Raw genomic sequence first — 27,999 nt, forward strand, 5'->3', positions numbered from 1 at the left:
TTGTCCCTTTAAGGGACAGCGATCTCTGTTGGGGCAGGAAAGCCCTGCACAAGTGGGATGAGCATGCAAGAACATGTGAGGCTGTGAGCCAGCCCTCAGAAAGATCAGCTGGCAATAGTTCAGGTGCCCCTTCTGGGCTCACCAGCACCAGATCTCAAAATGCTTCCTCACTATCCAACCTGATAGTGGCAAAGATGTGCTTCAGAAAGCCACCTTTGCAATAGTCTGGCAGGATTGATGTGGTGCTGGTGCTAACAGGCTGAATTTCCATAATGATTCAGTGGAATGGATGCAGCAGCTTGGGTAAACTAAAACATACTTCTATTTACAGGGTGGGTCAATAAAGGATCCTTACAACCCACTTGTTAACCTGCTGTTTTCCCAAACTTCAGTGCAGTTGCCTCAGCGTGAACAAGAGATGAACTTCAGCAATGTTCACTGTGGAACAAAATACTCTGTTGCCATGGGTATGTTTTCATGCTCTTGTGTCCATAATTGGAAGTCACATAAAGAAAAGAGGATAAGATAATCCTGCTCAGAGCAGCACTCACTGCGCTGAGATGATTAGTCCTCATGTAAGAGGAGCATCAATCTCACCTGGAGGTACAACTTAGTTTCTCTCTTAGTTTAACTTTCTTCTTGGGAAAGGGGCCTAAACTACTGCAATATTCCATTTTCAGGCTACTGTCCCTTGGGGGAGGCTGCCTGCTCAGTCCCAGACAGGTTAATGGGTATTACAAAACCAGCCTGAGACCTGGGAGACCTCTCTTCCATTCCCATTGCTGGCACAGATCCCCTGCATGCGACCTTGGACAAGTCATCCCTCAGTTTGAAAACAAGAATATCCTCTGCTTGTGAGGGATGTAATGTGCTCTTGGCAAGATAAGGGAGCGCATAATGCACCACAGTGTTTCTAAAGATATTTAAAGAAGTTTCACAGAGATTGTGGAGCCATATTCTAATTTCATAGATGGAAAAAAACAATTGTCAGAGGTCACTGGAAGCAAAAGGGCCAAGCAGAGCTGGCCCAGCCCTGCTGTGGATGATAATGGTCTATGTTTTAATGGTCAGCTTTAATTATCTAACTCTGTGATGCCTTAGAAGATCTTGCTTTTCACACATCACTAATATAATCTTGCCATATGAGATACAATTTTGGACCCAAAATCACCAGTTGCTTTTTGGCATTTTTTTCAGACACAAAACTCACTGTCTGTGGGGAAGAGATGGAATGAAATCCTATTGTGCTTCTTCCAGCTAATCTGATCCTGATCTTTTTTACTGCAGAAGAAAGGTATGACAGCTCATAGATCCTTCCTTTTTGTCTGGACTATCCATGCATAGGTTTAGCTGAACAAGATTGTCTCCACCTCAGCTGATACAAAAGAAGCCGGCCCAAATGTCAACTTCTGAATGCTGCTTTCTCTCCACCCTGATCACAGAAAACTTAGGGGAGCCAACATTCAGGCTGAAAGAATCACATCACACCTAATGCTTTTCCCTTTGCTCTTTGTTTTTCCGGCTGCTTTGGCAGGACCCTGACCTTTCTTACCTTGCTTTCACCATTCAGGCCTCAAGAAACAGATGTGTGCTGTGCAGGGAGGCAGCTCACACCACTGCGGTGGAGCAGCAGAGCAGCTGAAGCCTGATGAGTTTCCTACACAGTTCCCAGACCTCATTAACGTCTCTCTTGGACTTGGTGCTGACATATCTCTGCTGCTGCATGAATACCATGCTGTGCTGGCCTTTTGATGAGACCTGGGGAGCTGCAGTGAGGCAGGTAATGGAGAACTTGCTTTTGGAATCTCTGTGAGCAATACCTGGGGCTTCCTGAAGGTCTCTCGCCTTGGTCACTGCTCCGTTATGCCCCATGGCACAGAAGATGGGCAGGGGAAGGTCTTAGGGTGAGAGGAAATTTCCCTATCCACATGTCTAGTTCCTGTCACTTGGGGGTACCCACAGCACACAGCTCACCTCATTATGAGGATCCACCACTGTATGGCTGCAAGCTGTGCTGCTATAGACACTGAAATTGAACCACCTTAGAGATGTTACCATTTGCTTTTGGAAAAAGACTGAAATGAACAGCCGTACTTCCCTGATTTATATTTCTAAACCTGTTTTAAAAAGGGAACACATCCCCCTATATTTCTAAACCTGTTTAGAACACATCTCTCTAGAGCTTTTGCAATGCAAACGTTGAAACGGCGTGCCCACCCATCAGCATGAAATCCATTACACAGACCGAGCAGCACCCTTTTTCCCCCAACAAAGAATGAAACAGAGCAGTTGAAAGGCGGCTGTTTGAGCCGCTTTTCGTGCAGAAAGAAGGCAGGGAGGGCTCCGAACGGCTCCTACCCCAACCTTGCGGGGCTATAGAGGAGCCGGCAGCCCCCGCTGGGCAAACACGGCGGTGCTGCAGGCGGAGCAGCGGGCGGAGCCGTGTAGGGGGCGGGCACGGTGCGGGCGGTAGTGAGGCCCCACTCGCCTCGTCTGGCGCCGGGTGGATCCGGGTGCTGCGGTGCAGCTGCCCGCTGCGGCGGGGGCGGAGGGACGGGAGCTCGACGGGGCGGCCCCGCGAGCAGGACCCGGAGCGGCCGCTGCCATGGGCCGGCGGGCGACCTGGGAACGGTAGGAGCCGATGGGGGCGAGCGGCGGGGGCACGGCGGCCTTATACCGGGGCGGCGGCCTCTTCTTCCCTGCTTCCTTCCCCATCTAATGCAGCGGGGCTCTCGCAATCTCGGCGTGGCTTTGTGCACCGTCTGTCCCCGAGTGTGATGTGGGGCTGCCGGGTGCGGGTGTGCAGAATAACCACGGATAGCTGGGCTTAGACGGTGTAAGTCTTACTTGAAGTAAGTTGGGCTCGTTGAAGAAGTGGCGTTGTTTGTTCAGCGATTGTGGTTGCAGTGCTGTGTTTGGTGGTCTCCGGAGCACACCTTGTAGGGGTTAATTGATGTGTCAGCTTTTTTTGCTGCGTAAATATGTGTTGTTATAATGGGAGCCTACATAATCCTATAGCTAAAGTACCTGGAGTGTTATTTTAAGGGGAGAGTTAAGTTTCCATAGCCTGGTGCAGATGCGTGTGTCTGTTGTGCCTGATGGAGAGGCAGGCAGGCTGTGACAGCAGAGGCCGTGCCTCTGAAATCTATGTGCTGAGCCATTGCTCCAGATAAGGAGGTTTGCAGAATGATTACAAAGCTGCTGCCTTAGAGGAAGATGGGCTTTTCTTTCCCTGATAGTGATGCAGGATGAGTTTATGATCCTTTTGTCCCAGATGTGATCTTTTTCAGTGAAAGAGATCTGTTTATAGGTTCAATAGGGTCAAAGTACCTATTCTTAGCCTAAGGAGAAGGCTGTTACTTCAGTGAGTCGGTCGGGAAGCTACTGGGACCGTGATGGAGCTGTGCTGCTGTTTACAAAGCAAGTGGCACCGTGAGAGGCACTTGACTGGCTTTGGAACAGTCTTCCCTGGCCAACCGGCTGCTGGTGCGCCTGTCCCCTCCCCATTCATCAGCATGCCTGGCCTCCAGCCCCGCTGTGGCTCTCAGGGGTTCAGATGATGGATGCACAAAGCTGCAGTTTATTCTTCTCCCCCTTAGTTCTATTGAAGACAAGGGATGAACTTCAGCAGCGTATTCCTCTGGGGGGCATCGTGTTGTTGCAGTACATCAGCAGCAAGCTTTCACAGCCCCTATCCTGCTTTAGAGGTTACTGAATTGCACTGTAATGCGATTGGAGTTTGTTTGTAAACTTATGTGAGATGTTTCAGAGATGTGGTTTTGTGTTCCAGGAACTGGCTGACTGAGATGTGCTGTGTTTGTGTGGAGTCACATCCCTGCAGCTGGATACTGCTGGAAAATATGCTCTGCTTGTTGCTCTCTTCTCTCTCTGCCCCTCTGTGTTTCCTTTCCTCGCAAAAAGTGACTGAAATCTGCAAGGGCTGCTTGTCTCTTCTCATCTGTCCTGAGGGTTAATTAAAGAATCACAGAGCTAGCCAAATTAAAAAGCTGTCAACAGTGAGCAGGGCAGGACGTGGTGTATGCCAGGCTTTGTCAATGAGTGCAGACCACTGACAACCAATCTTCCAACTTAGTGTTCTATTCACAGAACATGGGATGTGGGAGTATGCTCTGTGGGTGATGCCCCTGAATTGATGGAATGGTAAGATCTGATGCACCCATATGAGCTGTATTTACAGTTTTGGGCTGAAGTGTATATATATGTGCATATACACTCTGATTCAGTCTGGAGTCAGGGCTTATGTTGACAAGGGAAGCAAGGATTAGCTGGGTTTGGCAGTGGCTGTCAATGAGATGACCACAGCATGGCAATGCAGCAGGGCTGTGTTGGTGTAGCTCATTTTTCTGTCATGTAGAGGGAAGCTTCTGCTTGTGTGAACTGGTAGAGTTATGGCAGCATTATCTCAGCATCTATATTAGACATGCATGGATTATAGTAACAAGCTCTTGACCTTACCAAAGGCTGATACACATGGCTGGCTGTGAAACTTGCTGCTCTGCTTCTCTGTGTTTGCAGACGTGTGTCAGGAGTTAGCAAATTGAGCTGCTGGTACAAGATATAAGTTAGACACCGGTTGCTTTCAGGCAGAGATGTGTAATGCCTGCAGAATGCAAGTGAGTAAATGTCTGAGAGCCAAGGTTGCCAAACTGCGGTCACTGCTGCTTTGCTGGTGGTCACCATAGGATGGGTTGATGTCAAGGTGCTGACTCACTTCCAGTTACTACACAGCTCTGAACAACAAAGATCTTCCCCTGAGTTACTACTCCATGTGAGTAACTGCAACAGCTGCCTGTGTTTCAATAAATAATTACTGGGGGGGGAAGGTTAGAGTGTGTGTAGCTGTCCTTGGTGAGGATGGGGGTATGTGCTGGAAGAAAAAGTCAAACACTTAACAGAGTGCTAAGTGCTAAGCTAGAACCAGAACTCTGTCAAGTCCAGCTGAGAGGTGCAGCACTGAGATCTAGAACTTCAGGCTGTCATAATGCTGCGCTGCGCCATAAAAGAACACCTGCTTCTGGCACATGGGTAAGGTGATCTTCAGCAGTTTACATTATTGATTTGTTTTAGGCACTCCCCAGCTGAGAGCTATTGCATTTCTTTGTAGTAAATGTGCAGGTCTGTCTAATGCTGTGAATTGTTTGTTGTGGTAGTGAAAGAGAAGAGAAAAAGAAGTGCTGGAAAGCTTGGGTGGCAACTGCACTGCTTAATATCACTGCAGTGTCCAAGGGAAGTCTTAATATTTGTTCTTGTTTATAAGGCTATCTGAAAGCTGATCAGGTTTTTGACAGCTGTGTGTGCCTGTCTAGGCATACCAACTTGTTTCTGATAAAGCCTCTGTCGTAGTTTCATAGGGATTTAAAAGCCAGTGACTTTCTGACTAGTGGTTTATTAGTTAGTTAAATCTGCCCCGTCCCCATCCCCCTGAAATGGAGCTATGGTTTGATCTTAGAACAAACATGCTCAAGAGCTCTGGAAGCAGCCTGAACTTGTATGGCACTGATCCTGAAGGGGCTCAGGAGTTACTGATGTTCCAGAGCTGCCCATCTGGAAACTGTGATCGAGGAATGTTCTTACACACAAACTGTGGCTTAAATCCCAACTATGTGTGTTCTGTAGCTTTGGGGTGATGTGAGCTGCCTCAACTCTGTAGCATTTAAGGGAAGGAAATACAAGCAGACTTTCCCTGATAAGATGGATGTGATGTGAGCTGGATGCTATCTGGAGGTCCACCCCCTGCATACAAAGGGGGTGAGTAACAGTACAGAGAACATCAGCTGAGCTGTGATTAATGTCCTGCTGTCAAGCTGAAGTGGAGTAAAACCGACCTAACCCTAAAGACTGGTACTGCAGGCTGCCTTTTCCCCTCTCTTTGGAAAGAATATGGAGAGAAGAGCAGTTCTTTAGCATGCTTACTGTGTTTGTGCTCTGGGCATAGACCACTGGCACAGACAGATGTATTTTTATGTGGCATGTTGCCATGCCTGGGATGAGGCCTAAAGTCCAGAGCTTTCTAGGCCAGCTGGTGCTTGTAGCAGCCTGACAGTGCTGTGTGTGCCCCAGGGAGTGTGGTTCAGAGGGATGAGTGCAGGGCTGTGAGCCAGGGACAGCTGTAGGCTAATCCTTCCTATACATCTGGCTTGATGTGTGGCCTTGCTTCAGTCACTCGGTGTTTTGCTTTAAGGCTTTCAGAAAAGAAGAAAATAATGCTAACGGTTTGCTTATCTGATCACCTTTGGATGGTTGCTAATACCAGGCTTTGTTTAATGGTATCTACCCTGTGGCTTGTCCAAGCAGTTGGAGTAGGAAAGATTTAGGATACGTGGGCTTATGACAGGGTTGGGGGTGACTCAAAATCTTATTCTTACTGACTTCAGGCTTTGCTTTTTCCTCTGTTAAAAAATACGTAAAGATGGATTTTTCTCTTGTGTGTTGAAGGAGTGTTGCTACTGTGTAACACTGAAGCTTTTAACCTGCAAAACCTCCCCTGGGAGGCAGAAGCTTTTTACATTTACAGAAAGCACAGCATGCAAACACCTGCCTGATTTCAAAGCAGGAGCAGCAACTTTTGACTTTGTCTTGGTCTGCACTATGGAGGAATTAGGATGCTGAGTACGTGGTATGGAGGGGCTGCTGCTGTGTTGTCAGCTGTTCTGTGTGAGTCTATTTCAAGTTGTTTTTTTTCATAGTTATTTAAAGGCTGAGCATACCATTATTGAACTTGGCTGATGAGGGGGGGATTGCTTTGTCCTATTCCAGTGTCAGGGTTCTGGTGTGTTGGAACCTGAAGCTTCAGGTGGTGTCCATGTGAAGAAACAACTGCTAGTTTGTGGACTAGTTGGTTTCAGGGGGAGATGAAACAGGAGGACCAGCACTGAGGATCTGCAGAGTAGTCGCAGAAGAAATCCATTGATGCTTCTGCTGAAAAGAGATTTGAGGACTGTATAGATTCAGATAAAGCTGACTTGTCAAGGTATGGGCAGGCACTGCAGTTGCTTGGATTGTCCATTTTGGGGCTACCGATAGCCCTGAGCTGCTGCAGGTTGATGTGCTGTGGTGTTAGCTGGTAGCTTGCTGTCACAGCTGGGTGCTAATGGCTTGAGGGCTTGACTTCCTTGCTGGATGTCCCACACAGTCTCAGTACTGATGGTGTGGGGTGTTCCATTTGGTGTGTTGTGCACTTCTAGCTGGAAGAAACTGGAGGTGGGTGGTGGAAGTGAATCAACCTGAACATTTCTTTTTGTGTGAGCCAAGGCATTGCTTTCCCCCTGCTTTATCACAGCTGTGTCTCTCTTGCAGCAAGGATCAGATAGACATAAGTGGTTTCAGCCTCAGATTTGGCTCTGGTATTGATTCAGGCACATGCATGTCTTTGATTTTGCTAGTGGAGCTTAATTTGCAGCCTAAGAAGAAAAGGGCAGAAGGACTGTGCATACATGGCACTGACTCCAGCAGGATATTGCTGTAAGGTTAGGTATGTGGCATGCTGTCTTGCCAATGTTCAGCTGTTGCAAGCGTTTGTAGAAGTGAAAAAGAACCAAAGTCAGTTAATGTGATGTGAAGTGGCTGTGAGTTTGGGTAACAGTGAAAATCCAGGGGAGCGGGGCAAACCAACACAGTAATGTGCTACTGGTTGTCCATGATATGGGTTTGATTTGTTGCATGCTGGCATTTGGGAGGGAGGAAAAAAGGGGAAAGTGTTACTCTTAGGCTTCTTAATACATGCTTACTTAAGTGGCTCAGGTTCATCCTGGAATTTGGCAATACTGTCATGTTTTTATCTTGCTGAGTTTATCAGCTTCTTGATATATTTGAGGACCAACAAGCTGCTAAATTGCTTAACTTTCTGAATTCTCTGCTTGCAAGAAAAAGGTACTGAAGGAACTCGGCTCTCCTGGAAGGTTCACTCTACACATTTCCTTATGTGCTTTTGATCCTCTGGGAGAGATGCATGCCAAGTGACTAAAAAACGTTGCCTTCCAGTGAGATTGTTGGGGAGGGGCAGTTCATGTGCCAACACAGGCCTGATTCTGTACTTCTGGCAGGAATCACTTTAAAACTTCAGGCTTGGTATCTGAGCAATCAGATCGTTGCCCAGCATGTGGACCCTGAACTGGATTTGCAGGAGGCACAGCTTTGTGTGTCAACACTTCAAGTGGGAGGGGACATGTGATGAGAGTGAGCCTTGAAGGAGCGGTAGCCCACATCTACAGGCAGACAGATTGTGCAACTATCCTTGAGCTTGCTCCACAGCCAGAGCAGTGGGATAACTTAACTAGAGGGAACTTGCCAAGTGTGCTGTCACTGTAGGACGGCAGGTATGTCCAGATGCTTACCTACAAGGTGAATCTGCTGCATTAGTGAGTTTGTTAGGCTCAGAAGAGGGTTTTGCTATTAGCTGTACTTATCTATGTACTCGGTGGTGTTTTCTCTAAGGATATCCTTTTTCTCCAGAAAGGGGTTTGGTTGCAGCTCACGAGGTGCCTTCATTCTGCCCTTTACTGTGTGGTTGCACTGATGTTCTCTCCCCAGACGGGTGACTCTGTGTACAGGGGATCAGCTTTCTGCTGTGGGCACTATTACTGATGTGGGCAAACAGAAATTCCATCAACTGAACTTTGCTGTTGGGAAATACGCCATGTCACTTGACTAACTTGAGTAGAGAGAAGCAGGTTTGGGCTTTATGCCAGAGAGGTGACCTGCTTTGTGTTAGGTATCTAGAAACACATAAGAGCGAGTTACATGGCTTATCCTCAGCTGGACTTGTAGGGGTTAAAATGCAACAACACTTTTGTCAAGTTGGAGGATGACTGTTAATGGATTCTCTGTGTCTGGGAAGAGACAAGAATTGAATTGCTCTTAGTTCTAAGTGGGAGGTAGTTTTTTTATGCAGGTAAAACCTTACTGAGCACTGGGGAGCTGAGTGTGCTTTAGATCATGCATTAAGAAGGATGACTAATCCTCCCTTTGTATTTGAGGTTGGAGAATTACTTTCTATCTAATGGTCATTAAGGTGAATGAGAAGGATGAGGTAGTACACCAGTATGTGTTTAGAGCAATGTGCTCTTATGTTGTTGGGATTCGGCTCTTGTCAAACCTTCAGAAATAAAACTGCCAACCAGTCTCAGGTTCAAGACTGTTCTTGAAAGAACCCTTGGCCTCATTGGAATTGCTGTTTTGAGATGAAGTAGTAGCACAGGAGTCCTGCCAGTGACTTCACTGCTGAAACAGCTTTTGTGCTAATCAAGCATTGGGATTATCGGCCAGGAACAGGTGTAGGATAAGTATTTAATGTAATGAATCGACTGTAGAAATAATGTGGCGTGCTAAGTTTTGTCTGATGTGAAGCTTTTAAGGAATCAAAATACTGTTGGGTGTGGTGGCTTTACTTGATAATCTAGGCTTCAGATATCCTGGACAGCATGTGTTTATTCCATGTTTAGAAGGCTGTGGTGGACTGAACGGTGGGTGGCAGTGGCCGCCTTATTGCTTTTAAATTGATGCTTGTATGCAGCAAATGTTGGCTAAGCTGTGTGTGAACCAGCCGGCCTCCTCAAAAGGAGTCAGGACTTCATTGGCAGCTGAAAAAGAGGTGAACAAACTTTGGCTGAGGCTGAGCAGCCTTAGAAAGAAGGGAAGCTTAGAAATACTGAAGGGGTTTAGTAGCTACATAATTCTCACTTGTTAAACTCTGAAAATTCAAGGCATCTTGTCTCTGTCTGCTCGCTCCCAGGTATACTGTGTTTTAAGAACAGATCTCTTGTTTCTTCCTCTTTATATACACTTCTTAAGGTCTTTTCATGTACTTCAAACTCAGTTTCCTAATTGGAAACTTTCCACTGATGTCATGGGAGCTTTCTGTGGCCCACATCAAATAGTTTGGTTCACCAGGAATTAAGTGACTGTACAAATGTTTATATTAAACACTTATTTAGAAGACATGTTGATTTATGAGGACCTATGATGACTATGGTATGTTGGGAGGATAGGTTGACTGTACAGGCTTTTGTGTTGCCTTTGAACTGTGAAAAGTACCAGCAGCTGTTTAAAGCTCAGATAAGACAGCTTCTATCTAATGCACTTGCTCCATCACTGACTCTTGCAGTATTTCTTATCTCTCACACTGGAGAGGTTTTTGAATATATAACCTTAATGGAAAAGACTCAGACAGCGATGTCTGGAATAGTCAGAGCAGAAAGCAGCCAGCTTAATTACAGGTACTGGAATTTCTGCTCTTGAGAGGAAACCCACAGTTTAGTCTGCTGAGAATCCCTGGGGAAGGAAGGAGGAGATGTTCACCATCTATGTTCTTCAAACTGTGCTTACTCAGGCTTCTGTGGTGGTGTCAGGGCACTTAAAAGGTAGAAATAAAAGGGATAAATACTATCTTGGAATTTCCCCCCCCAGTTTACCTCCGACATTGAGGACCATCATCTCTTTCATTCCCTGAAGGTGATTGTGCTCCTTTAAAACTGAAAGACCTTTGGAAAGCTGCTTGGGGTGGTATGGAGCCTTCTGTATGAACATGATGTGCTAGTCGGTATGTTTGCAGTAGGCTGACTTAGCAGGTAATTTGCAAAACTTGCTGAACATCATTGCCACGTGTATCTTCCCTGTGAAATAAATGAGCAGAACAAGTCTGTGCCTCTGAGATGGGCAATGGGGAAGTCTTCCATGAAGCCCAAACTGCGTTCAGTTACTCACTTTGCAGAGGGCAGAATATTTATGAAAGCTTAATGTTTTATCTGCATTACAGGAAGGGTAAGGCTGTATGTATGGCTTTGATATCTGACATCGAGCTTATTGGTGGGCAGAAACTTTTTAGGCAAGGCATATGTAAATGTTTTTCTTTACTCTTTCCAGAAGTTACAATTTTGGACTGCTGTCAGACTGAACCAACTAAAAAGTCAAAAGCATCCATACATAAACTGAGACCTCTAGGACATTACTCTGGTTTCAAATTTGATTTGTCTAGTTGCACTAATATGGGGACAAAACTTCAGGCAGCCAGAGCAGCTTTCAGAAGTTCTGCTGTTATGTGAAACCTTGTGCAATTCAGGGTGATGTAAGAACCCAGCTGAAGCTTTTGGTAACCCTGCTTATCTCAAACAGTTGTAGTGATTTCCAAGGACCATATCAGGTAATGGTGAAAGCAAAACATTGCATCACATTGACACTGCCCAGCTGTAGCCTTCATTCAGATGCGCAGCGTCTCTTCTTAATTATGGTATGTCCCAGGTCAATTATATTTAAACACAGTCTAACCATGCCCTTAATTTATTTTTTTGGCTAATGACAAGGCAGAAATCTAGTGAGACATCATCCCAGAATGCTCCGCTTTGGGGAGTTTGTGTAAGTTCCAGTAAAGCTGGCAGTGTGAGCTGTCTCTTGTGTAATCTGTCTGCCAGGAGTATCCTCTTAGCTCAGCACTTTGAGTGTGGTTGTGGGGTGGTTTGTTGTGTGCACGGTTGCCTTTCTGAGCACGCTGATGGAGTGGTTTGCTAAATGTTGACAAATATATCAGCACTAGTTTGCATATTTATCTGGCTATCTCTGAATTTTTGCTCACGTAAGCAGTTTGAGTTGCATAGCTTCTGGTTGCCACTTCAGGAGTGGGGTTAGTACATCATTTCCAGAGAATGGCAATGAATTGGGTCAGGCTGAGTGCACTGTGTTGGCTTCTCCTTTTTGCGTGATTATTTCAAACATTTTAAAGGTTAGACACAAATATAGATTTCCATGTTAGCTTTAAAGGTAACCAGTGAAAGGATGGAGATCAGCCAAGGGTTTCTGCAAGGGCACTGATGAAATCAAAACCAATGTGAATGCATGGTAGCCAAATGCGGGCAGCCAAAGTATACACATAGCATTTAGATTCTGTAAGTCATATGGTGGATCCATGTTTAATAGATAATTTTTGTGCGATCTGTTTGCTCTTTTTACTGTTGTTTTGTCTGGTCCCTTATGGGTGTTTGCATCAAGCCCTTTTCCCCACCAAAAATGTCAGGGTAGCAGGTCATGACTCTGCCTAAGGGCTGCTTGGAGGGACTTGTCTGAGATACTTTGGCCAGGAGAACAAAGTATTTAGATGTTCCTCCCTCTTTCAGCTGAGTGAACAGGACATGTGCTCTCACTTGGTTACTTTGCAATGGAAGCCCATTGTACAACATGAGTGCACTTCCTCATGGCTTTTCCATGCTAGGAAGGCTGCTATCCTCTGCTCTGCTGTATGAACTGCCAGTAAATGATTAAAGATTACAGAGATGCAGAGCACAGTTGATGTACTTCTGTGACGAACTTCAGTGCCTCTGTGTTGCTGTTACAGGTCTGGACTTGAGCACAGTATCTAAAAATTAGTATTATGTAACAAACTCATGGTGATCCTGACTTGACTTTTTGCAGAGAACAGACAGTTCTAGGCAGACAAGAAATGCCAATGCTTTTTTCCTTTCTTTACTGGCTGTGTTGCAAACCATTTATGCCAAAACATTCTGGAGGCGTCCTGCCATGGTGTGACTCTGCTTCCTTTCTGCTGAGGGAGATCCCTAGGAAACTGCTTTCACTCTGGAGGCTTGGAAAGGAAGAAGGAATTGAAAGCTGTGATGGGGGGATGTTGTGGACTTGAACAAGCCAAGGTGCTTGTCTGGACTCTTTACCTCATCTGGCTGTTGCGGTGGTTGGAGAAGAAAAATTGCATCTTCCGGTTATGGTGTTGGATTTAGAACGGGTTTTTCCACGGCTTTTATTGCATTTTAAGGCTTGTTGTTGTTCCCAGGTCAAACTTGAATAGAAAACATCAGACTGCTGCCAGCTTTCTGTCACAGACACCTTTTATCTTGCATTCATCTCTTCCAAGCAGATGCTGCTTTCATTTCTTCTACTTCTTACTGCAAGACTGAAATTAATATTCCTTTGATGTAGAGGGAGAAATGGTATTTCAAAGCAAAGTATCTAGTGATCTTTGATAATAGAACTGTTCTTTATATTGAAGTTAAATCAGCATTCCTGCTGTGAAACTAATCTGAACGGTGCAAGTTCCTTGCTTGGGGACATCATTGGCTGTTCTGTTTGGGTTATGAGGTTTGGGCTCATCACCCTGGGGCTGAGCATGGGGAATAGGCAGACACTGGTGTAATGCAGTGATCCTGCAGGTTGTCCTCTTCCCAGCTGATAAGATGCATGGTTTAGTATTGCAAGACTGGCAGCTGTGTAGCTCAAGGTGGAGCACAGCAGAGGAAAGGAAGTGAGGAGAACAAGTCTTCAGATGCTTTGTTGTGGTATTGAAGCAATCCATAGCTGCTAGCCAGACAGCCTTCTTCCCAGTCCACCCTGCCCTCCTAGCCTTCCTGTCTTCAAAGACTCGCACTGAGCATGAGGTTTGTGTGAACATCCAGCTTTTGGCTTTCATCTTTTCCACTTAAAAAGATGAGTTCTGTTCCTGTAAGGTGGAGCACTTCCTAAAGGGTGATGTGGCTGAACTGCATGCATGGGAGTATTGTTTCTAAGGGGTGTGCTGACCCTTGCAGGACTGATGGATAAGTCTGAGCCACAGGGCTGTTCATGGAGCAGGTGGCTCAGGGAAATGGAGAATTCCAAAATTGAAGCTCTGACTGGCTTGGCAAGCAGTCAGGATATAGAAAAAATGATTGACTGCCTTTATGTGCCATGTTACAGGAGCTATCTGATGCAGCATAGGCCCATAGTAAGTACAGGTTACTCAAGAGTAGAGACTGGGGGATAATCCAAACATTTCTGGAGATGAATTGCAAAAGGCATTTATTTTGCGAGTGAATATGCTTTTTGCTGTCTGCCTCATCCCACTAAATCCTGCCAGACTTACTGATGGAGGCTGGAGAAAGCTTTTTTCAGATAGTCAGATGCTGGAGACCGGACCAGCTTTCAGGTTAGGAAACCTAAACCTGATTTAAAGAGGCTGGGGTAATTGTACGAACCTGTGCTTTGGATGCACGTGCAGGGGTGTTGACTTCTGAAAACATCCTTTGGCCAAGTGAATAGAGCAGCTTTCTAAACAGTCTGTGAAAAAAGATCACTTCCTCAGTGACTCAACTGTCTCCTCTTGTGAGTTTTTTGTCTTCTGTAGCGACACCCTCAGTCTCCACAGACCTCAGGACAGGAAGGACCTGAATTTATAGTCTGAGTAAGCTGGGAAACATCTACTGGGTCGTCTTGCATCAGGATGTACCTTCATTCTTCTTTTTCAACACTTAACAAAGCCTAGGACAGAGTGATCTGAGTAAATAGTGTAGAAAAAGGCTGAGATTTTTTGGTGTGGCAAGGTAAGATGATAAAGACCTGTGAATGCTTTAAATGTATGTTTAAGTTGCTTAGTAATTCACTGTCGATTAAAAAGGCTGTACTTTATGTACTAAGATTTATTTGACCTGAGGATTAACACTAAGCGAAGCCTGAAACTAGCTGATTAAACTGGAATGACTTGAACAGGGAGGAGGATATATAATGCAAAGTGTAAAATTTCTCACCACAAAGAGAGTGAAACATTGGAGCAGTTTGTCCATGGGTTGTGCAGTCTCTGTTTGTGAAGGTTTATCAGAGTAAGCCGGATAAAGCTCTGAGTAAACTTGTCCAACTCTGCTTTGAGGAAGAGATTGAACTGGAAACCTCTGGAGGTCCTTCTCACCCTGGATTGTGTAATGATTTTATGTGAGCATCTCACTGTAGTACTGTCAGAAGACAGCTGATTTTTGTGAATGAATGCTGTCTTATGAGCTGATAGACAACAGGACTTAAATGTACAGCCAGGCTGTAACTTGTGATTTTTGGTTGCTTGTTTCCTGGAAGGAAGATAGTCAAAAAACCTTTCATAATTGATTGTTGTCCTATAAATCACACAGACAGATAAATTACTTTTTTTCATTTTCAGCATCACTGCTGCTTTTAATCTCTCATTAAAGTCTTATATGAAATAAAACTTTCTTGTAGTCTTATTTCAATGTCACAAGTGAGCTGCAAATGGAAGTTTGATGCTGGTTTTGTTTAAGCTGATATTATACAAGGTGCTGATTTCACTGTCACTGGGCGTGCTGCTCTGTCCTCTTTCATTTTGCAGTATTCTGTTTGTGGTGCTGTAGGAACCTAATGCACTTGTGGGATGGAGCAGAGATCCACTGTTGGAATTGGCTGAGGTTTTTTGTGCTTCTCATGGCCCATATTTCAGTTTTCTGTAGTGCTGATGAGCAGTACCAGTCACTTGCACAACTTCCCGTTTAGTCTGGTTGTATTAGATGTAGATGTGTACTGAAGCTTCAGACACAATAAGCCTATTTGAGAGCAACAGGCTGAGTAATCTAGTGCTTGGCAGCTGCTCTGCTGTGGGGATTTTTGCTTTACTGCTAGCACTGCTTGTGACACCTTTAAATGAAAAGAGGAAGGAGGAGGCTGTAGCTGGGCAACCTTAACATTGAAATAGCTTAAACTGCAGATGGTTTTCCTATGAGAAAAGAATCCTGCTGGCCTGTGCATGGCTGCAGACTGAACTATGTTAGCTTTAGGAGTGGGGCTTGAAACCCTTATAACGTGTTGTATATTATATTTTTCAAGTCATGTATTTGAATAGCTCTTTTGTTGACTGGAATACTTAAGTTTATGTGATACGATACAGTGAGGTTTAACTTGTCAGCCTATGGATCCAAGCTGATCCAAGCAAGCTAGGATCCATGTTGCTTTCCCTGTTCCTTCAAACACCACATATTTGCAAAGGGCTTTCTAAAAATCTGCTTCTGGGTTAAGGATAGCTAGAACAGGAGGCTGACCTCCCCTGGACTTGGAGAGGATAGCACAAGATGCAGCTGTACGAGTTGATCTGCTCTTTTCTGCTGTTGCTTAGGAAGGCAGGAGAAAGATGGGGAGTTCTGGTAAACGACTGCTGGGACCTTTAATATAGATTTCTTTTAACAGGGCTGCTGCTAGCATTAAACCATGGCGTGATCCCTTATGAACTCATCTCAAGGAGAAAGGAGAGCCTTGTAACTGGGTTGTTTGTCTTATTGCTTTGTTTTGTCCTATCTTGCAGTCTTAGCAGAAAAGAGCTTCTAGTACAGGAATGGGAATTTTCAACAGGGGTCTAGAATGTGTCCCATTATGGATTAGGTGGAGTTCTTTAATGCAAATAGCTCTGTACATAAACATCTGCTGTCGACAACTAGTGGTCCAGTTGTGGAGGAAATGCTTTTCTAAATGCAGCTTATTTAGGTGTGTTACAGCTTCAGTGCCGGAGGGATGGAGAAAGAAACATGAGGCAGGAATGCCTTCTTGGCCAGGTGCTGACTTTGAATACCAGTGCTAAACAGATGATTACTCCATCTATTGGATGTCTTCTGGAAGGCAGTGCAAGCCAAAATAATTGTTGCTTGCTTTACTAGAATTCATGATCAATGGAAGATTGTGAGACTTGGTTTGAGCAGCTATTGAACCTACAGGTCCTGAAGAAGAGCTCTTCCCTGCTGGTTGCATTAGTACTTGGCTGTATTGGAGCTGATAAATTCTTAATGTGTTCTCTAAGGGCAGTGTTATATGGTGCCTGAACAGAAGCCTCGGTGTAATCCTTGGTTATAGAAGGGTTTTGCTGGGTTTGTTTGTTTGTTTATTTAAAGGGGGGGGGGGGTGCTCTTTAACTTGAAGACAATGTGGCAATAGAAAAGAGTTGGTTGCTAAGGAAGAGGGAAATTGTAAGACAAGTACTGTTAGACAGTGTGCTTGGTAGTTCAGTCCCACAAACTAGTCTTTCAAGTGCAGCTTGTTTATAAAACTGGAGCTTTCTGTGCTTGCTGTGTGCCAAACAGATTTGAACCTTACTGGGATGGGAGGCATCCCCTGGAAATACCGCTTATTTACATGCAGAGCCTCAATAACATAAGAAAAAGTGACCGAGGTGGTCAGACAGGTTCAAAAGTGTAAGAAAGGTGATCCTTTGGGGGTGCTGAAGGAGTCATGTGGTCTGCCTTCCTGCTGGCTGTATGACTGGTTTGCCATAGTCTGCAAACAGATCAGAGCTGTCTCTTGAGAGCATGCAAGGAAATTGGAACTGTGAAAAGCCTGTGTGTTGTGCAGGCGATTTCTGCTGTTGGAGTCTGTGCTAGCCTAGTTTTTCTCCTTGGAATAAGCTCTCGCAAGACTCCAAGACACTACTGCTTTCCCTTAAGGCAGATACTAGATTGAATCCATGCTGAACTTCATCTGATCTTAAGTAGCAGCAGCGTATCTCTACAGCCTGTCCACATCATGTGTGTTAAAAATAAGGAATGTTTGCAGTCCACTTGCATGTATTGTTGACTTGAGAGCTGCAGAGAGATGGTTGTTAGGTTATTGGCTGTGCTGACCATCATCTTAGCATATGTCAATCTGTCCTGTGGCATCAAGCGTGATTTACACATTGTTTAGATTAGTTCTACCTGGAACTGGAGTTCACCCAATCGGTTCCCTGTGTTTGTAACAGCTGTCTGTAAATACTTGCTGGAAACTGTAAGTTTGAAGCTGCTCCTGGAAAATAGCATTTAACCAGTTGGCTACAAACATATACTCTCGACCAGCAGGATGTTGGAGAAGAGCAAAGGGGAGAGGTATAAGGAAGGTCACTTAATGCAGCTGCAGATGTGGGACATGGGAAGGGACTCTGGCTATGTTTCTCAGCCCTTGGCTAAGATGCAGTGCTGTCAGTTGTGTGGGATGGTGAACTCAGGACTCCATCCTGTTTTACAAGGAAAGAGCTCAAGTCACTGGCTTTCTGTTCAGTCAGCCCCTGCTCACTGTGTATTTTACCATGGCTCCTCTAAGGTCCCAAGATCAACTAAGCTACGCTTACTGTGCCATGTAATACTGCTTATCCTGTCATGCAGGTGCTTGTATGCCTGTGTGACAGTGTTCTGCAAAGTTAGGGATGTTTGAAGTTCTACTGTGTACTCGCATGCTGGGAAACCACAGCAAATTGCCTTACTCCTTTTATTGTGTCTGTTACAAGACCAGTACATAAAGTATTTCTAGCCAAAGTCTCACTGTCATGAGTTTAGCACAGTGTTTGCTCTGTAATGGCCCCCATCCATGAGTAAGAATGGAAATAGATACATCATAAGATGAGGAGGTAAGAAACTGCTGTCAGTAATGCAGAGTTCTGCAGCCAGCTTTGCTGCCTGTTGTCCTCAAAGGAAAGGCAGGTCTCCAGCCCAGTGTCTGTTATGAAACAGTGCTGTCTGCAATACACTGTTAATGGTACCAGCAGTGACAGTGACTTTCTGAATGGCTGGTACAAATACTTTGCACTGTGTGGGCTTTGTGACTGCTAAATTGCTTTGAAATTGAGCTGAAAATACGCACAGTACCTTGTTAAAATTCCTGTCACTTGGAGATATAGATACCTGAAGTAACCTCCTACTATGTAACAGAACTTGCTAGGAACAGCCTCTTGGCTTCAGATGAAGCAATGAGGGCAGCTTGGGTGAGTGTTCTTTGGCTTACATACAGTGCATTGATAGCCTGGATTGCATTTGTGGTGCGCTTAGATGAGGTGAATGAGTCTGAGTGCTGACATAGATAGGAATGAACTGAACTGGAGTGATAAGCAATGTTTTGAGCGTGGATGGCTTTATTTAATCTAGTTATGTGAAATCATGTCTTGAGATTTTCCCCTTGGGACCTTGGTGACATTAAGGAAGCAATTGAAGTTGATTTGATACCAGGAAACAATATCCTGTTCTGGATATCTAAGGCTGCTGTCTGCATGGCGTCAGCATGGTTCTATTTGACTGTCAGCTTAAGGGGCCATGGGCACAGAGGATGTTTCTGCTTTGTTGTACGCAGCATTTTGGTGAAATGAACTGAAATGACTGCATTGGTTTGGAGATGTGATTCGTGCCGATTGCTAATTAGAAGTTGGAAACCAACTCTGCTCTGACTACTGTATGTGTTCTTTTCTTTGCGAAGCTCTGCAAAAAAAAGCTATGTTTTTCCTATTGAGCTGCAAGGACTTTGACATCTTCATTTGAAATGGTTTATCTCCTACCTTGATCTGTTTCTGGTAAGCAGATGCTCTGAAGCTTAGGACATCTTTATAGGACAGCAAATCATCCTGCTGTGAATAGCTAAACTGAGGGGGATACCTAACTCCCTGAATCCCTAGTGTGTCCTTTCATTTATGGCTGGCTGCATCTCATGTCAAGATAACCAGAGCGTTAATCCATTAGCTAGGAAGGTAAGCATCTCTGTGTCCTGCTGAGGGAAAAGTGCCCGTATTGTCTTGTGCATGAAGAAGGATAATTGTGTCTACTGACTATAGGACAAGATGCCACTCTGCAGTTCTAGGCCATGTTAGTGCTAGGGATAGCAGAGCCAGCTCTGAGCAGATGTGACTGTCTTGCCCTAATAAGGAGCTGTGCTGCACCTGAATTTTGGCATATCTGACCTGCTCTGTCTTGCAGCCCCCTTTATTTCTCTTCATTCTGGCTACAGTCCTTCATCTTGTGTTATTAGGCTGCTTGGGGAAAGGGCCATAACTAAGGCAAGCGATGAATGTTTGAGTTCGTTCCCATTCAGGAAGGGGTGCTTTCTTCTTGAAGCAAGTAGTGAGACGTATCCTACCAACTGTGTTTCAGTTGTCTCTATTGTCTCTGACTGTGGTGATTCCCTCTGAGGTACAGCAGCCTTGAGAAAAAATACAATAAAAGCTTATGTTGGCAGAAGGCAAAATAAATCATAAGGCACAAAGCTTCGTTTTGCTAATGGAGAGTACCAAACTGTATTCTCTTACTCCTTTTGAGCATTACGCTTCGAAATATTCTGCAGCAATACTCCTGCAGTCTGGCAGCCTGCTTTGTTTTGGTTGTTACTTCCTATACAGTGTTTTCACATGTACTGTACAGCTCTCAGGAAGTCTCTGCCTCTTCTCCTCCTGCCAATGTTTTGTTCCTTTATCCTAATCAATGTTCCAACAGCTGAACTTGCCTGTAGGCTTCCAAGTGCGTTGTAGCCAACACCTTGTTGACAGCCTTTGTCCATGTGCCATAGGCCTTGGGAATGCCAGATAGTTCTTCTGGTTCTTTCTGCAGAACAACACATGAGTCATTTGCAGCAGCCTGATGGTTTTTTTTCCCAGCGTAAGCAAATGAGTTGCACCAAAACATTTAAAAATTGTAGCATCCAGTCAGCATTAATATGTATCTCCTTGGAAAGGGAAAACTCCCAACAGAGTGATTTTGGAAGTCTTATAATGGAGCTGGGGTCAGCTTTGAGATGTGAAACAGGATCATCCAAGCATGTGGGCTTAAAGATGCCATGCATGAAGTCAGTGAATCTTTTACAATTAGCTGTACTACAGCTTAGTAGTGTTTGATGGGGTGACACTTCTAAAGGACATCAAGGATTTTTCCTTTCTGCGGTTGACAAATGATAAGGGGGACAAGGAAAGGGAGTTATGTTTCTCTTTAATTACCAGATTTGAGTGTGCTGTTCCCATAGCGTTCCCCAGAATAGCAGTAAGATGCTGTGGGGAAGCTGATGAATTAATCCTTAACCTAGGGCATACATAAACCTTCCCTGTTACCTTCTAGCTGAAGCCTTGCTGCTTATGTCCAGTAACCTTCTTTTTAAAGCAGACCTGATTCATGCTCCTTTTTCTATGCCAGATGAAGTCCTGGTTGTGAGTAAGTGTTGTGACTGTAGCTGGCAGCAGCCCCGAGTGATTGCCTCACTTCAGGAAATGTTAAAATAACACTTTTTTTTTTTCTTAGAAAGCCAGTTCGCTCCCCTCCCACTTTTAATTCTCCTAATAGCTGCCCCCAGTTTGGCAGCTGCCTGACAGAGGGTTATTTGTGCTGCCGAGTGAGAGCAGAGCTGCTCCAGTGGTTGCAGTGCTACAGTAGAGGTATGTGAAGTGAGCTAGGCAGGCAAGTTGGATTCAGCTTTTTAGAGTTCTCTGAAATCTGGAAGGAAAGCTGCTAAACTTTGAGAAGAATCTCGTTCCTCCCTGGGCTCTGCATGTCAGGCTGTGATTTTTATATTATTATTTTTTTCTCCTGGAGAAGAGGAGCTGAAGCTGCTTCCTTGAGATGGGCCATATGGAGGTGTAACTGCTCATAGCACTACAGGAGTCCAGTGGAGTCAACAGTTGCTGGAATGGGTGTTGCCTTAGGCTGGATTCAGCAGGTTTTATCTGCTGTTTTGGACTTGCACAGTCAGGTCTTCAAGGTACTTTCAAAGCTGGAGTGGGGCTAAAGAGAACTCTCCTCCAACCTGTATCTATGGCTGTTTGGTCAGCTGATCTAGAAAAGGTTTGTAATTCTCCACGTGGGTAAACTCTCATTTTATTGCCCAACTCCTACTTTGTTTGATCACTGCTGTGGGGAGATGGCTTGTGTTCAGTGCTGTTTTTATTTATCTTTTGGAACTGTTTGAGTGCTGAGGGAGGAATAAAAGCAATTTATGGCTGGATAACCCTGCCAGCTAATTCCTGTGTTTGCACATTTGGGGTTTGCAGCCTTAACTTTTGGGGATGTTTGCACTGTAGGGGTTCCCCAAGAACTCTAATTTACAAATGTTAGCCAGAAAAAACCTGGAATCATTGAATGTCTGTCAGATCTGGAAGCACTGGAGTACCTACTAGGAGAATGCCAAGTGCTTATCTTGTCTATTATGTGAATGAGTTATTTTGGATGCTGAGAAAAACATTGTAGGAACCAGGGTTGTTTGTAGTGTCTGTTCTATTTGCAGACCTTAACTGTCATCCTCTTCTTGAGCTGGAACATGAATGTAGCCATCCTGAAATGCAGCCTGCTTTCCTTTTCCTGTAATGGAAACTGTATTGTGAATGACTTGCTTTCTCCTGAAGGCTGGTTCCAGCATCTAGAGCTGTGGAGAACTTTTACTTTTTGCTGCTAGGGATGGCTCAGATTAAAGCTCTGCAGACTAGTTTTATGTATAAACTAGTCCCATGTACTGTTTAATAGTTTAATAGTGTGGTAGTAAGGAGCAATGCATTCTCTGGAAGATGATGAGCCTCCAGTAGCTGAATCCATGTCTCCTTTAGACAAGGGAGGAGGAATTCAGGTGCCTTTCTGAAGAGGATATTAGTGACTTAGAAATGAAATAGACAGACACTGTGCAGGGTAGACTGCTTAGGTGGTATGCATTACCTTTGCTGGTGGAAAGGAAGGATGGATTGTCAAGATAAACAGGTTGAGACTGTGCTCTGTAAATGTTGCATGCAAGGCTGTGTGTGGTAGTGTTTAACTTGTCTCTTGTTTTTCTTTCCATCCATTAGGCAATACTGACTAGTGGACATCTTGACAAGGTCTCCGAGCAACGTTTCCTGTAGGGTTGAATGAAAGCAGAAGCAGCTGGGTGAATTGATGAGCTTGCCTTGGGAGCCTCTAAGCAGGCAAAATTGGAACCTACGATGGGTCAGAAGGTCACAGGTGGAATAAAGACTGTGGATATCAGGGACCCAGTATACAGGCCATTGAAGCAGGAGCTCCACAGACTTGACTACAGCAAACCCACACGTCTGGACTTGCTACTGGACATGCCTCCTGTATCGTATGAAGTCCAGTTATTGCATTCATGGAACAATGACGATCGCTCGCTGAATGTATTTGTGAAGGAGGATGATAAACTCATATTTCACCGGCATCCGGTGGCTCAGAGCACAGACGCTATCAGAGGCAAAGTGGGATACACACGAGGACTGCATGTGTGGCAGATAACGTGGGCGATGCGGCAGCGAGGCACACATGCTGTGGTAGGGGTGGCAACAGCAGACGCCCCTTTGCATTCTGTAGGGTACACCACACTTGTAGGAAATAACCATGAATCATGGGGATGGGACCTTGGGCGCAACAGACTGTACCACGACGGCAAGAACCAGCCAAGTAAAACCTACCCTGCCTTCCTAGAACCAGATGAAACTTTCATTGTGCCGGATTCCTTCCTGGTGGTTCTGGACATGGATGATGGGACGCTGAGTTTCATTGTGGATGGGCAATATATGGGTGTTGCCTTTCGGGGACTTAAAGGGAAAAAGCTGTACCCAGTGGTGAGCGCAGTGTGGGGACACTGTGAAATAAGGATGCGCTACTTGAATGGACTTGACCGTGAGTATAACCTCTGTATTTGTTCTAGTGACTCAAATCTGTGTGCTACTTAAATGTGCTACCAAAATGTCCAAAAAAAAGGATGTTCCTGATGATAGTTGCAGTGTTTGCAGTATAATCCTGGTGCTTCTTTACAGGGTCTCTGAGGGACAGTTCTTGCAATGCCTTATGAAAGGACTTTGAAAATTCCCTACAGGAAGGAGTGGGAAGATTGATCCCTGTCTGAGGAAATGGAATGTCTCATCTTTGAAGAAAGTAGCTTGCTTCTTTCATGGCAGGCTGTTCTCATTTCTAGTGTGGGGGCTGGATACTGTAGCCAGGCCAACTTGCATGCTAGGTCTTTTACTAATAGTATCATCAATCCCTTGCTAAGCTTAGTAATAGGTTCGGCTGGCCCATATGTGCTAGTCTTATCTTTCATGTGTCCTGTCTTAATGTGGGTAGAAAGCAACACATCCTGGTCAGACCAAGGAAAAAGGGCTGTATAGCATCTCCTGCTGCTTAAATGCTTCTGTTAGACAACTATTTGTTCTTATCCAGTGGCATTATAGCTATTCACTGACACTTCAGAGGAAGTTACTTTAAGGAACTTGCAGAAGTCAAAGGAAGTATTTGCTTACTGTAGGGATGTTGAAAAACTGTCTTAATGCTCAGTAAAAGGTGTATTCTTTCCATAATGTTTTTTTTCTTCCTGCAGTCAGCCTTCTTTCCATCAGCATTTTAGCAGATGAGCTTTTAGAGCAGGAGAGGCTGAATAACACTGGAGAACTGCAGTCTTCTGAACTTGAGAGCTCTTGGCAAAGCATTTTCTCACCAACAAAAAGAAAGAACCAAGCTTATCCTGCCACAACAGCTTACAGAATGGCAGCAGCTCCAGTAACCAGGTTTTTGGGAGGGTCAGATCTAAAACTTGCAGCTCCTTTCAGAGCCAGCAAGTCTGTGGAGCTGTCTGTGCAGAACTGCACTTAACAGGGAAACAGCCACCTCCTGTATTGGATTTGGTTGTAATGTGCTCTCGGCATAGGAGTGAATCATGGGCGTAAGGCCAGGAATGACAGGACGCTATTTTGGCACACACAGAAAGAAGGTGTCTGGCTCTAACCACTTCTCAGCGTTCAATAGCTGCACTGTGTCCAGCGTTTGTAGTGCTTGTGAATGGAAGAAGGTCAGATATGTGTGTGCTTTCTCTTCTGGTCTATCTTTGCAAAGACTGGATTATCAGTGCAAACTAGATGAGGACAAAGTTCTTAATCTCTGTGGGAAGATGATCTTCTCAGCTTTTAAGACTGTTAAATGGGAATTATTTGTTAAGTTGATGCCTGTCGGCTTTGAAAGTCCAGACTTTCCAGTTCTCTATGGCTACTGGCCTCTGGATAGATAATCTCAGTCCCAGCTATCTCCATACGGAGCAAGAGGTGTTGGGACAGATTTGGAATAGAGTACGTTTGTACTTCAGAGGGTACAATTTTTAAGGGTAAGCTACACTGGCAAGTGCCAAAGGAGTATTGCCAGTAATAAGTTTCTCTGGTAGTATCGCAGCCAGAACTGAGACGTGTAGTCCTGCTGTACAGAGAGACCTGTGCCTGCCAAAGAGGCAGCATGGATCTTGAAGTAGGTCATGAGCAGGCAAGAGCGGCAGTGCCTTGGGCTGAGTGTAGCTATGCTCTGCAGGAAGGCACTGAGCAGCCCTGGGGCTACTCTCCAGCATAGAACATGGGTGACAAATTGTAGGGCTTGGGAAGGAGCAGCACTGCCCTGACAGATTTGTTTGATTGCTTTCCACCCACCTATTTTTGCAGGAGAGGTGCACTTAGAGAGGTATGATGCCTCATTAATAATGCTTGAAGCATAAGGACGACTCTGGGGAACTGCTACAAACAAACAAACAAAAACACATAGTGACTACTGACAACACTTCTATGTGAGCTTTCCAGTGTTAGTTGTTAACCATGAATCTTAGAGGAAGGGATTTTTGTCCACTTTATTGACCGACTGGTAAGAAATACAGTAACGTGATCATGCTTAGAAAATCAACAGCAGAGAGACCAGGAAAGCTGAAAGCAGCTGCGTGAACAATCAGATTAATTTGGGTTGTAGTAGAAGCTGAAGCTGGTTGGCATCTATCAAAGTTTCTGAAAACTGCAGCTTCTCAGCCAAACTTATCCACAAAAAATGCAAGTCTTTAGGTGTGTTTGGCCTAAGATGTCTCTAAGCTTTCTAATGCTGAGCACTCAGGCTATTAGAAGGATATCCAGTTGCCTATTTGGCTTAGGATGCCCTTGTTTTAGCTGTCTCTTGGTGGAGGAGGAACCCCCTCCCTTTGAGCAGTGTGCTGTGTGCAGGTGAGCTAGGACAGGCTTGGCTTCTCACTGCTTCTGTTGGTGATCTGTATATTCCTTCCATGCAGATGTGATGTGTTCACTCTGGCTCTGACCTCTGTCTCTTTTATGCTACAAATGACTTTTCAGCAACAAAGGACCCCATATACCCTGCCTGAAAAACTAGTATCATCTTGTTCAATTAGTTCACAAGATGCCAAATTAGATGAGCTGAAGCTGCTGATTTGTGAATGCTGAATTGCTTGGGTCTGGTGAACAAGCATCTGCTCATCTTGTTCAGTTTTTGTGGGGGGTGGGAGGGATTTTTAGAGTTAACAAGATGAATACGTAGCTTGTAGGTTGAGATGTTAATGTCTCGTGTCTTCTCTTTTCCAGCTGAACCACTGCCTCTGATGGACTTGTGTCGACGAGCTGTGAGGCTTGCTCTGGGCAAGGAAAGACTGAATGAGATCCCTACCCTGCCACTGCCAGCCTCCCTCAAGAGTTACCTGCTCTACCAATGACCTTCGTGTTCTGGGACAGAGAGTTGAAAGCAAGGCAAAATGTCTGGAGCTGACCCACTGGACAGTGGGTTTGCGACCCTTGTGTCATTGCTACTGTTGGAAATCCTTGGCCAAAGTACTCCTGTTACTGCTAAAAAAATCTCCATGTGCCCTTATTGGCAAGCTCTCGAGTAGTCTTTATTTCATGACTGTTTTGTTCCTTGGAAGTCACTTCCCCAGCACAGTTTAAAGAAGGAAACTTAACAGAAGCTCTGTGCTTCCCTGCTTTACTGATAAAAGGCTGCACTGCATCCTTGGGATCTTAGAGCCTGGGAGTGGGCCCTTCTATATCAGTTTAAGGGAAGAACGTAGGCTGGGGAAGGGAAGGCACTAAGAGTGAATATCTTAAGACTAGGTGCTAAGAATGGAAAGGCATGGGGTGGCCAGTGGAATTGGGAAGAGTCTGGAATACCAAGAGGAAATCATTGCTGAGTTCTTAAAAACCAAAAAACCCTGACACCAAAACCAAGAACCCTTCCACCAGGATGCTTAATTTGGAGGAGGTGGTTGTATTGCTCGTGTCTGTCCCTGCCAGGACCTCTCACCATGTTCTAATGATACTTCATAGAGAGTGAACATTGCTTTCCCTTTCATCACCATCACCTTCTCATTTCTCCTGCTCCATTCTCCATCTTGCTGCTTCTGAATGGGTGTCTCAGCTGACTGAGCAGCCGCGCCATGTCTTCACCTGCCCTCTTCCTCTTGAATTGAAGCTGTTTAGGTTTTAGTTTGGCATTCCTTGCTGATGTGGGGTCAAAGAAGGGACAAACGCTTCCTGCAAAGCACTCCTTGGTGAGACAGGCTGGATGAGCTCAGAGACTTGTTATAAAGCTGTAGGTCTTGCCATTTTAGGTCTGCTTTCTGTTTAGCCTGATCCAGGTTAAAGCTTTAGAGAAACATAGTGGTTCTCTAATGACTTCCAGGGAATTTTCTTCCTGAATAGATCGCTTAGTCACTCAGACCAGGCTTTCTTCTGTTGTAGACCATCAGTATAATCTCTACTTAGCTATGCAGCAGGAATGGTTCTGTTTCTTGCTTAGGGTTGGGGAAGTCATCCCAGGGAAGGCAGTAGCAGTGTGACTACAGTAGTGCCATAGGAAGACCAGAAATCTAGAAAGTGGTTGCTGCAGAATGTAACTTTTGAAACTTTAATGGGGTGATCTTCAGGCACAGCAAGAAGAGAACCCCCCCAGAGCTGGGGGTTTGGCAGGGGAGACCTTCAATAAACAGGACTAGCAATTCAGGCAAAATCAGCACATCCCAAATAGATTCTTGCCTCAGTAGCCAGGTAAAGAGAGGATGACACTCCTTTACTAGCAGGAGCTGCTCTCTTGACCTCTCCGCAGGTTACTATGCTGCCTTTCTGAGGTTATTTTGCACATTTCTTTGTCTTGAAAAAAATGTTTGTATGGTTGGTTTTGTTTCTTTTTGTTGTTGTTTTTTTTTTTTGTTTTGTTTTTTTGCTCTTGAGTTATTCCCTCAGTTCTGTGTAGGTACAAATGAGTTTAGTTGTTGAAAATGTTAATATATATATTTGTGGTGTATGTATAAGAACATGTTTTAAACAGCTGCTGTAGGGTACCTTTTTAAAATTAAACTACTTGCATAGTATATTTTTAAAGCACAGAATTGGTGCCAAGACTGGGTGGGGTGTGATATGCCCCTTTTTTAAATCTAATATTTTATGGTTTTTTTTAACATAGGGGTTTGTACTCATTTCTGTTGCAGGGTGGGTCACAAATTGCACAATAAAATACAGTGTGTATGGAACTCTACTTGGTTGCCTTCAGCTTGAACCGGTGTCTTCCCTAACTCCTGGGAAGCAGCTGTGTTCTCCCCACTTCTAATACTCTTATACTCCTTTGCCTCCATCTCTTCTCACTTCTCCATTACATTTTGTACAGTTTTAAACTCTCACTTCCTATTTTATGGCTGTAGATATTACTCAATAACCTAATAAACCTTATTAAATATTGCCTGACGATA

The 27,999-nt window shown here is 44.7% G+C and overlaps 1 protein-coding gene across 2 annotated transcripts; it reads left to right on the top strand.

Annotated features, from left to right (window-relative positions):
* The first annotated feature begins 2,477 nt into the window (after positions 1 to 2,477).
* Positions 2,478 to 27,999, top strand: SPSB1 (splA/ryanodine receptor domain and SOCS box containing 1). 2 transcript variants are annotated; one of them, XM_015882783.2, is made up of 3 exons: positions 2,478 to 2,631; positions 22,304 to 23,132; positions 25,847 to 27,999. In XM_015882783.2, the coding sequence occupies exons 2-3, from the start codon at positions 22,439 to 22,441 to the stop codon at positions 25,972 to 25,974; spliced, it is 822 nt and encodes a 273-aa protein (XP_015738269.1). In that variant the 5' UTR covers positions 2,478 to 2,631; positions 22,304 to 22,438; the 3' UTR covers positions 25,975 to 27,999. The 2 variants fall into 2 exon arrangements, with proteins under 2 accessions (XP_015738269.1, XP_015738268.1); XM_015882782.2 differs by lacking the exon at positions 2,478 to 2,631 and adding an exon at positions 4,918 to 5,046.

The sequence above is a fragment of the Coturnix japonica genome, chromosome 21, assembly GCF_001577835.2.
Source record: "Coturnix japonica isolate 7356 chromosome 21, Coturnix japonica 2.1, whole genome shotgun sequence".
Lineage (NCBI taxonomy): Eukaryota > Metazoa > Chordata > Aves > Galliformes > Phasianidae > Coturnix > Coturnix japonica.